The following is an 11,080-nucleotide window of genomic DNA, read 5'->3' as shown; positions in this document are numbered from 1 at the left end:
CTTCCTTGTGTGAGGGGTGGTCTGGGCCGGAGGCCCCTGGCCCAGGTTCTGCTTCCCAGGGAAGGAGAAGGCACTGCCTGTGGCCATGGGGGGGGGGGGGGGCTGGCAAGGGCACAGTGAGTTAGGTGGGAGGGGCGGGGAGGGGGTCGCTCCTGTGCGGTCCTGTGAGGTCCTGGGCGGCCCCTGCCTGGGCTCCTGGAAGCCATCCACCCACTCCTGGGCCCTACCCTAGGCCATGACGTCTGAATCTGTGGCAGAAACAAAATCCCCTCTTAGAAGCAGAATCTCCACCTCTCTCTTCGCAGCCTACCCCACCCCCAGCACATGTCCCTTAGAGACGCCCGAACGGATGCCTGTCCAAACTCACAGTCCAGGGTTTTGGGCAAATAGCAGGGAACTCACAGGATGTTACACCGCCCCGCCCCCCCCATGAGGATCGCCCTTCTACCATGCATGTGTATGAGACAAAGCCCCCGGAGAGGTGCACAGGTTTGCTAGCATTGTCCAAAACAGCGGGGTTGGCGGACGGGATCCTCACGATGGCAAGCCCGGAGGGTGCGCCTGGAGTTGTTCCCCATTCTGTGCGTGGACAGCTCAAAGCTTACGTGGGAAGCAGCAAACCCCCTTTGTCCGGACTCTTCCGTCTCCTCGGTGCTAAGGTCCGTGGGTGCTGGCTCCCCACAGGCCCGGAAGGCGGAGGCAAGCCCCTGGCTGCTGGGCCGGAGCAGGAAAGCCCGCTGCTGCCGCCGTTGCCCAGCTCAGCGCCCCCCACTCAGGGCGTCCCAAGTGGGGAGCCCCCCGCCTCCTGCGCTGTCTCCGGGGAGAAGCCGTCCTCGGGGGCCCCTGGAGCGATGAGCGGGGCCGATGCTGCTGGGGGGTCCGAGGCTGCCCACAGACAGAGGGCGCAACCTCAGGGAGAAGGGTGCCCCCTCCCTCGGAGAGAGGCCAAGGCCGGGAAGAGGCCCCCCTCTCCGGGCTCCGGGAAGCAGAAGTCGTCTACTACGGCCGGCGGTCCAGCCTCGCCGTCACCTCCCTCGGCCCAGCCCGCACACAACCCGGTGCCCTGTGGCTCAGGCCGGGGGTCCTGCCACCTGGCCAACCTCCTCAGCACACTGGCCCAGAACAGCCAGAACACGGACCCGAAGAGGCCCCCAGAAGTGACCTGCCAAGCTCGGAAAAAGACTCGAACCCTGTACCGCTCAGGTGAGTCCTGGAAGGTGAGAGGGAGCCTGCGATCCGGTGCACCCTCCGGGAAAGGTGTGTTCAACAGGGAGTGCGGCCCCCAGACACTGTGCGCCACCTTGCCCCGACCCCCTCTTGACCTGGGGCAGGGCCACGGCCTGTCCCTGGGGAAGGCTGGCCTGTCTCATCACAAAGTGCAACTGGAACCAGGTTAGAATGGTCAGGAAACACCAGCCGGATCCCACCCACAAAGCCCAAGAGAGAGAAGGCCCCCACCGGGTGGGAAACTCAGTTGCAAGGCCCTGGGACGGCCCCTGGGCTGGGGACCGTGGTCTGGTCTGGAAGGCCTCTGTCTTTCTCCTCTCCTGCCGCCTCCCTGGTGTCTGTCTTCATGTGAGCTCCTCCTTCTTCCAGACCAGCTGGAGGAGCTGGAAAGGCTATTCCAAGCAGACCACTACCCGGACAGTGATAAGCGCCGGGAGATTGCCCAGACAGTGGGGGTCACCCCCCAGCGCATCATGGTAAGAGGGGCTGGCCAGTGGTGAAGGGGGGGTGAGGGGAGTGCTGGTGAAGGGGCATCCGCCACCCGGACCTCGGAAGAGCAGGACGTGTGCTCAGCACCTCCTGACTCGGGGTGAAGTGAGACCTCATTAGGGCTGCGTTCTCGCCAGTTTCCGCGTGGCTACAGCCTCAGGACGCTAGGAGAGGACAGCACGTCCGAGGCTGCCTCCAGGAACCTTTCCTAAAACCAGGCCGTGAGAGGCAGGCGTCTGCCTGCAGCAGAGCGGTGGGTGCAGCTCACCAGGGGACTGGCAGGACCCCTGCCTCAGCCGCTGCCCGCCTTCTCAAGCCCTTCAGTGTCTCTCCCCACAGGTGTGGTTCCAGAACCGCAGAGCCAAGTGGCGGAAAGTGGAGAAACTGAACGGGAAGGAGGGCAAGGGCAGTGCGGCAGCCCCCGCCCCCGGCCCCGCCCCCGGCCCTGCCGGCAGTCAGTGCAGGTGAGAGCCGCTCCTCCTCCTGGGCCACCCACCCCCGAGGGGGGAAAAGGGGTCCAAGCAGGGATCCCGGGGTCGAGAAGGCCGGGCATGAGGCCGGGGCTGCTGGGTAATAATATTTAGAGGGTGGGGTGGGCTGTGTGGACTGGGGACCATGCCAGTGCCTCACGGGGAGGCAGAGCTTGGGGTGCTGGTGCCCCTTCCCTGCCCCGAGGTCCCCGACGACACCAGGGACCACTCACACCACGACCTCCATCCCGCCTGCCCCCAGCGCCGGCGCTGACCTGCCACCTGCTGCGCCCATGGACCCGCAGCTGGGCGCCTTCCCTCAGGAGCCCCCTCTGGACACTCTCCCAGGTGAGACCACCTCCCAAGGGGCGCGGGGGTGAACGAGTGCCTGCCTGTTAGGAAGACAGTGAAGACAGAGGGTGTGGGCCGCAGCTCCCCGCTGTTGTAGGCCAGCGGGCCTGTGCAGGGGGCCTGGGCATCGCCCACGCCCACCACCCAGCGGCCCCACACCCGCCTCCCCCATTTCCTCACCGACACAGCCCCTCCGCCCTCTGTTCCTAGATCCCCCCATGCTGCTGACATCCGACCACACTCTGGCCCCAGCCCCCCAGACCGAGGGTGCTCAGGGGGTGACAGTCACCCCACCCCTCTTCAGCCCCCCACCCGTCCGGAGAGCCAGCCTTCCCTTCCCCTTCGGCCCCGTGCACACCCCCCAGCTGACGCCCCTGCTGATGGATGCTCTTGGCAGTGACAGCAGCCACAAGGATGGCTTCTGCGGGTCCTGGGGGACAAGGTAAGGAGCCTAATGGGGACCATCTCTTGAGCAATCTTGGGGAGGGGTTAGGAGCAAAGATGGGAGCTTGGGAAGGGCCAGGGGTTCGCTGAGGGCCGCAAGGAGGAGGACCCCTTTAGAGAAAGAAGCTGGGAGCAGGAAGGGGGAGAGGAGGAGGTGGCAACTCTGGGGTCATGGAGGTGGGGGAAGGCACTTGCCTACTGTGTGGTCCCCCCCTCACAGAACGCTCCCCTGCCCCCACAGTGTCACACCGCCCCCCACCTGCTCATTCCTGGAAGAGCTGGAGCCCCAGGACTACCATCAGGGGCTGTCCCAGGTCTCTCAGGCGCCGCAGCCCCAGCTCTTCCAGACCCCGCAGCCCCAGCTGCCGTACCTGCACCCCTTCGCCGTCCCCTCGCCCAGCTCGCTGACGCCGCCGCTGCTGGAGGACCCTTTCTTCCCACTGCCCTACGGGCCCGGTGCGGGTGCCTCGCAGAGCTACTTCCCAGCACCCCCAGGAGGGCAGGTCCTGCTGCAGCCACCTGCCGGGAACCTGGGTGAGTTGGGGCTGGAAGAGAAGGTGCCCTTGGTGACTGAGGAAGGTGAGAAGGGACAGAGAGCCAGCCTCACTAGAAGAGGGCCAGCCGTGGCCCTTTGGAGCAGGGTGAGGGTCAGCAAGAGAGCTGCGGAGGTGGGAAAACTCAAGTTTGCAGGCCAGCTGGGCAGTTTCCAACTATCCCGAGCCGCAGTGTCCAGGACTCTGGAATGGGACCACGGTCCCCACACCATCGAGGCACTTGGGGAAGATTAGGAACAGCAGGAGTGGTGGGGCTGGCAGGGTAGATGGTGGCTGACGGGAGGGTTCTGAGGCGCCACATCTTATGACAGCTAACTTCTGGCAAAAGGGGTGGGAAGGCTCGTCCAGTTGGTCCCTGGTCTCCTTGCTGCCTGCGTGGGAGGGCCCATGACCTGAGCCATGGTCCGTGACCTGAGCCATGGTCCTCTCTGTGTCCCTGTTACCAGACCCCAGGACCTCAAATGAGGGGACACACCTGGTCCAGAGGACAGCTCTGGTGCCAGCATGTCACCTAGACTCTCCTGGGTCCTGCCCTGTGTTTCTGGGGGGCGGGCTCTGTCACAGACTGTTCTGAACTGTGGCTGACGCCCGAAGTCTGCTCTGATCTTTCCTGTGTCCTCTGACCCTGCAGGTACAGTCCCCTGGAGCGACCCTTGCTTGCCAGAACTGCCCTTCCCTGGTCCCTTCTGGCCACAAACCCTGGGGCAGCCCCCAGGAGGGGACGGGTACTTTCCCGACGTGTTCCTGGCTCCCTGTGCTCAGGCTGCGACCCCACAGCCCTCTCCGGGGCCCAGCCAGCTGCCTGCGGGAGCCAGACCTGGAGCTGGGCCCTCCCTCAATAGGGGCCAGGAGGAGCTTCCCCAGCCTGCCACTGCCGTGGAGCAGCACCCGGCCCCAGAGGAGGGCCAAGAGGAGGACAAGGGCAGCCAGGGCCCCTAGTCCTGGGACCACGCCGGAGGGAGGCTGCTCCGAGAGAGAGGGTTGGGGCGCCCCCCGACCCCGCGGGGAGACAGCAGGTGACACCTCAGGAAAGATTGGACTGTGCCTGTGGCCTTCGGTAGAAGTCGGCCACTCCCCCTCTGTGGTGTGGGCTAAGCGAGAAGCTGGCCCTCCCTTTCTCCATGCCCCGTGTGGTGGGTGGTCCTGAAGCAAGTGGGGGCCCTGTATCGGTTCCGAAGGCTGTGCCGCTTATGTTGTTTGTTTCCGTGCTGGACGAATGAGCTGGAGTGTTCCCTGCGAGCAGTAAACTGGTCTGCTGTCGAGCTTCTCTGTGATGATGCACCCACCCACTCACACTGAGGAGGGGCCCCACTTCTCTCTCCGCTGTCCACGCAGCCCGCCAGGTGTCGGCGGCGGTCCTGGCGTCCCAGGTGGGGTCGCCACTGGGCGCAGCCTGCTGGAGCCTGGCGTCCTCCCTGACCCACCTCTCCAGCTGGAGGACACCCTGGGCATTTGGGGCCTTGTCTCCAGTCCCGCCGTCAAAGTATGTTCTGTTCCCCAGCCCGAACCGAACCTGGGTGAGGCTGGGCCCGGCCTCTCTCTCTGGAATGTGGGCCCTATCGGTACAGGATTCAAGAGAAGGCCGAGGGTATTTTAGGGTAAGTCTCCAGTGTCGTGAACCACGAGTTAGGTTCCCAAAGCTTTATTTTGGGGGGTGGCGTAGGAAGGAAGGGTAGTAGGCACACCCAGAAGACGACGTTCTCATATGCACCTAGTACCGCACATCCCATAGTCCCACAGAGCACTGTGCTCTGTCACTGTGCACTGACGGGGTGCCACCCTGCACCCCAATGGTTATGCGTATGGGAAAATACACATCCTCTCGATGGCATCGCCCTCTCACCGGCGGAACCTTACGGCTATGCCATAGGACCACAGCAGAAGCCTTCTTCCCTGATTGCAGAAAAAATGTATCCCCTCTGGTTTAAGCTTTCAGTACCATAATGTTTCCACTAGATGGCGATCTACTGCCAGTTTCACCACGTCCTTGAACTATTCTGGTGGTTGACAGCGATTTTTCAACCTTTTTCATCTCGGCGCAGCGCATGTAAACAAATTACTAAAATTCTGCAGCACACCAAAAAAAAAAAATGGTTTTTTCCTACTTGACAAAAATAGGTATAATTTTGATTCATTCATATCTGACAGCTTGTTGGTAGTTCTCATTTTTTGGCAATGTAAGGGAAAAGAGGTCAGTGCCCCTAACTAGTCAGGTACTGCATGTTTTAAAGATTCTTTGTGGCACACGGGTGGAAAATCTCTGGTTCACAGTAAGAAAGCCCATGCTAATTCTTCCAAGAGCTCTAGAGCCACTAACATCAGATTCAAAGATGTTGAAGTGATCTGGAGGGCAGTTTTTGAGTACACAGATTCTCTGACACCACCTCCGTGGCCTGTGCTTTTGCGCCTGTTCACTCCGGCAACCCTGGTTGTAGCGCTTTGCAGAGGACGCTACCTCCCGGCAGCTTCTCCACTCAGGCAGAGGCGGGCCAGAGCCGGCCTGTGCATCTGGGCTCAGCTCCCTGCAAGGAGGCTCCTGAGCAGCCCCGGGGTCCCAGTGTGACCCCGGGTCACAGAGGACCCCGCTCCCTCCTGCCATTGGAACCCTCCGTTAGGAGTCCATGCTTGTCTACAAAATGTTCTAAAACCTGTTGGATTCCTATTATATTTTCTGTTCCTGTGAGCTACATTTTTTTATTTTAGTTACTTATCTATTTCTGAGGGAACCCATTAGAATTTATTTTTAAATGTCGATTTTAACATCATTTGCACAAACGGAGCACAGGAACACAGGCTGCAAAGGAAAAGTTGGCTTTGGTCGGTCCCACTCCAAGTCTTGACTGGTCTTTGTGAATGGAGAGTAAGTCTGATCTCCTGGAAGTAAAACATCCTCATTCACCCAGACGTGGTGTTAATTTAGTCCGGAGGGATGGACTGGGAGATTTATGCTTTTCCCACTTGCGTTTCAGTTTACACTGTCCTTTCAAAAACAGCCTCTCATTTGAGTTGCAGTACCCAGTCCTCAGAAAAAGGACAGATGCTCATTTGGGCATCCAGGGGGGATCAGCAGGCACCTACAGTACCGGTGAACATAGGTAAATAAAACTCCCTCCAGCGTTCAGGAGCCGCACAAAAACCAGCTACCCTGCCTGCCTAGGGTCAGCCAGAGACCCAAGTGTGACGAAGTCCCCCAGGTGGGGCAGCGGTGCCTGCCGGGGCTGAGAAGGCATCAGAGGCCGAGGCAGTGCCCCTCCAGAGAGGGAGGCGAGAGTGTTCCAGCAGGAGGTTCAGTGAGCGCAAGGCCATGGAGACTGGACAGATGACTGAGGCGTGCGGAGTGGCTGGATCTGCAGAGAAGAGACCAGTGGGGGTGGGGAGGGGTCTGTGGGAGAAGATTAGAGAGGCGCTGGCAGGTTTAAAGAATGGGCGTGACTTGCTCAAATTTGTGTTTTAGAAAGACAAATGGGAAATGAGGTCAGAGGCTTAGAGAGAGGAAGCTGGGAAACGGGACTGCTGGCAAGCCTGAGAGATGGCGGAGAGAGAAGAGGGCAGCTGGGAGAATCCTCAAGAGTCAGAATCAGTCAGTAGGATGGAAAATCAGTAGAAAGGAACTGAAGAGACAGGGAAGAGAACAAACACCTCAGAAACTAAGAAATTGCATTAATCGAGAAAGGAAATACGGGGACGGAGCAAATCTGGGGAAGAGACCACTTTGTGTACGTCGAGGCTGAGGTTCTTGGGGTTCTATCTCTGTGGACACGTTCAGTGAGAAAAATACGGGAGGAGGGCCTCTGCGGCATAGAAAAGCCTTAGCTGAAGTCAAGAGACAGTCCCAAATCGTTCCGGCAGAGCATGTGACACGAAGAAGGGACTCGAGAAAACACCAGCTAAGGAAAGGAGACCGGGGCGGGGTAAAGGGGGCCCTGAGCCTGAGGAGGGAGGCCCCGCGTGCAGGAGGAAAGAGCCGGAAGGGCTGTTGGCTAGGAAAGGAGGCCCAACTGGGTCTGTAGGTCTGAGAAGGAGGGGGGACAGGTAATTGTGCAAATTAAATATAAATATCCCCATTTACAGAGGTGGACACGGAGCTTTAAATGAGTTCCTACGAACAGCTTAATCAGATCAAGACAAAAGTCTTGTGAGTTTATTTTCCATGTCGCCGAATGCCACTCAAGGACTCTTGATGCAAGCAAAATATAACCAAAGACACTGAAATAGGGGACAGGCTGACAGTGACCAGAGGGGAGAGGGGAGGGAATTTCAGGGGAGAATGGGAAGGGTTTACAGGAACAAATTTAAAGGACACATGGACAAAAGCTAGGGGGAGGCTGGTAATGGGAGGGAAGTGGGGAGGGTTGGGTGGGTGGGCTGGAATGGGAGTAAAGGGGAGAAAACTGTACTTGAACAATGATTAAAATAAATTTTTTTAAAAAAAGGACTCTTGCTGCCTGATTTCCGATAGATTCTTTAAGAAACTAGAAGAGCCTCCAATGGCTACTTTCGACAGTCAGTTCTGTGTGTCTGAAATAGTTCACCCAGACATTGGTCCTTGGATAAAACATTAATGATAATGGTAATCACTTATTTAGCATTTACTGTGCGTGTCGCTCTCGAATAGGTCATTTCACTTCACAACACCCCTACGAGGTATTACTCACATGAGTCAGAGAGGTTGCAGTGTTCGCCCAATGTTGCAAAAGGAACGGAGATTGGTCAGAAGTTGCCAGCTTCACGCAGCCGTGTACTGGGCTCGTTTCCGAGGGAGATGATAAGGGAGGTCAGAAGGTGGGTGTGTGTGCAGTAAAGCAACAGGTGTAATCTCGATTAGATTTAGAACCCCCTAGAGACCCCAGGCCTGTGTTTCAATAACAAACAGCACTGTTTTGTTTGCCTGAAATCGGGGCATTGTTGTGAGACCGGGAGGGAGAAGACAAGGGCGGCGCAGGGAGCGGAGTGTTCCTGAACTGGAAAGGGAATTGGCCTGTCTGCAAAGAGCAGGCCCAGGGGGAAGGGAGGGGGGCGGGGGAATGGGGGAAATGAGGCAGGTGGAGGGGCTGCGGGGCCAGATGGGGTCCAGCTGGGACCCGTCCTATTCAGGGGTGTCAAACTCATTTTCATGGGGGGCTACATCAGTCTTGCAGTTGCCTTCACAGGGCCGAATGTAATTACAGGACTGTATAAATGTAACTACTCTGTAACAGTTAAGCGAGAGGTCGGCGCCGCCACCACGTAGAAACAAGGTGCTGGGCGGATAAAACGAGGTGGAGGGCCGGGTTCCACCTGCGGGCCTTGTGTTTGCCACCTGTGGGCTATCAGGTAGCTGAGAGGGTGGAGACATTCAAATCTGAGATCGTGAGACGCCCTCCCCCAGAAAGACAGGTGAAAAGACTGGAGTAGGGAGGCCCTGGTGGGGCGGGCGGCCTCCAGTGCCCAGGAGTGAGGTGCTGGGACCAAAGTGGTGGAGGGGGAACAGAGGGGAGCCATCCTGGGAGCAATGAAGAAAGCAGCAGGACTCGAGGGTGAGGGTGAGGGTGGGGGGGAGAGAACGCCCAGCGGCGTCCCGGCTCCAGAGCCGGGGCATCTAGGACTGAGTTACAAAACGGGAGCCGGGGGTGTTGGCTACAACGCCACAGCTTCTGCACCTGCATTTGCAGCTCGCTTGGCTGCCTCAGGTACATCCTCCTGCCACGGCTTTATTATCTGGGAGTGGAATTTCCACGCACGGAGGACATTCCTCGGTCCTTTCTGGTGCACTTTCCTTTCATTGCTGCTTCCGTGGTCCCTTCCGCCCGGTCCTGGGCCCGGGTCCTGCGCAGCTGGTACACCCCCTGGGGCCTGCCCCTTCTGAACTCACAGTGCCTACGGGCCTTTCCTGACCCCAGGCACCCGCTTTGGCCCACCACTTTGTTGGTCTGACTTTTCTGTTACTTCCTATAACAAGTAATCATTGGAATCGGTGAAATCGAGCACATTTTCATACCCAGGGCGCTCAAAATTGCCCCCAGAACCTATTTAAAGGACTACTGTCAAAGTGTTTAAAAAACATTTAAACCTCCATTTTTCCTTGATTTTCATCTGGATAATTCCTCCGTCCTCTCTTCCCCCTTTTGCTTGCGACTGCCTGTGCTGCCCTAGTTGGAGGAGGGAGCCCAGGTTCTCTGTAGGCATTCATTCCGTCTGCTCAGCCCAGACCCCCTGCTCCTCTCCGCCCTGAAAGCTGAGCAGCCACCTCTTCACGCACACGCAGAGTCTCGAGACTCCCATTCTCTGAGGCCACACCACACGTTATCTTTTCTTCCCGTTGGTTGCCGGGAGAAGCTCAGTTCTATCACCAGAACCTGCTTATTGACAATTCCACAAGCCTCGCCACCTGTCCACGCTGCGTTGACCCGGTCTTCGCGGTTTATGGCAACTCACCTTCCACCTTCGGGATGAGCACACACTCAGCAGGTCACCCACCTAGGTCCTCGCGGTGAACGCCAGGCTGTTCTGGCCTGTAGCTTATAACCAACCGCCTGTGTGACGTCAGGCAAACCGTCTCCCGGCTCCAGGCTCCACTGTGACAAGTGAGGGTGTTTAGACACAAACATCTTTAGGGGTCTGTCGCCTCCAGTAGGGGGTCAATTTCTCATCCCCACGGCAAGCTGATCTCAACAAGAAAACACTCTAGAACTAGCTGGATATCCAGAACTAACTAGTCCCACCCAAGGGGCTAGCCTTCCTTTGCCTCCTGCATTTTCCTTTGCTTCCCGAGGCCGCCTGCTTCTGTGTCGGCAAATGTCTCTCTTGCTGGACTTGTGGACTCTACCACCATATCCCAGGGTCCTTCTCCCTCGGCCACCTTTTCTAGAAGCGTCTAAACTTTCTCCCTGGGGTTTGGGAACCCCTTGGTCGGTGGTCCGTCTCAGCACAAAAAACGGACCTGACTCCCACCCTGCTGGGTTTCCATCCACACTGTTCAGAGGGAATTGCTTCTCTGAAACACTCAGAGAACTGCCAGGCCAGGAAAACCTGTACCTGCGCAGTGGAGCTCCTGCAGGACTCTGTGGGCCAGACGGGCCCCTCCCAGCAGCAGGCTCTGCCCTGGGGCCCATGACTCACTCCCCAAGCAGCAGTGCTCAGTAGGCCCTCCCTGTGCCACCCCACCCACACGCCACCCCAGCTCCTCCCCACCCACGGCCTGCTCACCAGCCACCCGGAAAGAACGAACACCACGTCCACTCACCCTGTGTCTTCCTGGTGACTGGAGCCTCGGTCTTGCTGACCCTGCAGCCTCTGCAAACTGAATGGATGCTCTCTCTGCCTGCATCTGTTCCCGGGAAGAGGCCAAAGAAATTCGCCCCCCGTGACTACTGTGCTTCAAAACGGGTGGGCGGGAAGCAGTGGGGCAGCAGGTCCCAGAGGAATGTTCTCAGTACGTCTGAATCCCTGGCATCAGTTTCTCTTTAGCTCATTTCCCTGTAACCTTTGGCCCCTCTGCACACCTGACTTCAGAGTCAGAAGATTGAACAACAGGCAGCTCCTGAGTCATGTTTACAGCAACTGCGG

At 58.4% G+C, this 11,080-nt stretch overlaps 1 protein-coding gene and 1 long non-coding RNA gene across 2 annotated transcripts; one reads left to right on the top strand and one right to left on the bottom strand.

Moving 5' to 3' along the window:
- The first annotated feature begins 539 nt into the window (after positions 1–539).
- Positions 540–4,474, top strand: NOBOX (NOBOX oogenesis homeobox). Its single transcript, XM_045857581.1, has 7 exons — positions 540–1,203; positions 1,597–1,712; positions 2,056–2,180; positions 2,449–2,534; positions 2,748–2,979; positions 3,223–3,515; positions 4,167–4,474. The coding sequence occupies exons 1-7, from the start codon at positions 540–542 to the stop codon at positions 4,472–4,474; spliced, it is 1,824 nt and encodes a 607-aa protein (XP_045713537.1).
- A 2,272-nt stretch (positions 4,475–6,746) lies between these two features.
- On the bottom strand, positions 6,747–10,870 carry LOC123831007. Its single transcript, XR_006787850.1, has 3 exons — positions 10,758–10,870; positions 9,950–10,089; positions 6,747–6,882 (listed from the first exon to the last, which is right to left on the bottom strand). It is a non-coding gene; the product is annotated as an uncharacterized LOC123831007 (long non-coding RNA).
- Between the last annotated feature and the right edge of the window lie 210 nt (positions 10,871–11,080).

Source organism: Phyllostomus hastatus, unplaced genomic scaffold, assembly GCF_019186645.2.
Source record: "Phyllostomus hastatus isolate PE091 unplaced genomic scaffold, TTU_PhHast_1.1 phas_scaffold_142, whole genome shotgun sequence".
Classification (NCBI taxonomy): Eukaryota; Metazoa; Chordata; class Mammalia; order Chiroptera; family Phyllostomidae; genus Phyllostomus; species Phyllostomus hastatus.
Note: the sequence above shows the minus strand (reverse complement) of the source record. Positions and strands in the feature narration are given on the sequence as shown.

Coding starts and splice junctions, on each gene's coding strand:
- NOBOX (XM_045857581.1), top strand. CDS start 540: ATGGCAAGCCCGGAGGGTGCGCCTGGAGTTGTTCCCCATTCTGTGCGT. Junction 2,181..2,448: donor CCTGCCGGCAGTCAGTGCAG/GTGAGAGCCGCT, acceptor GCCTGCCCCCAG/CGCCGGCGCTGACCTGCCAC. Junction 2,980..3,222: donor TGCGGGTCCTGGGGGACAAG/GTAAGGAGCCTA, acceptor CTGCCCCCACAG/TGTCACACCGCCCCCCACCT.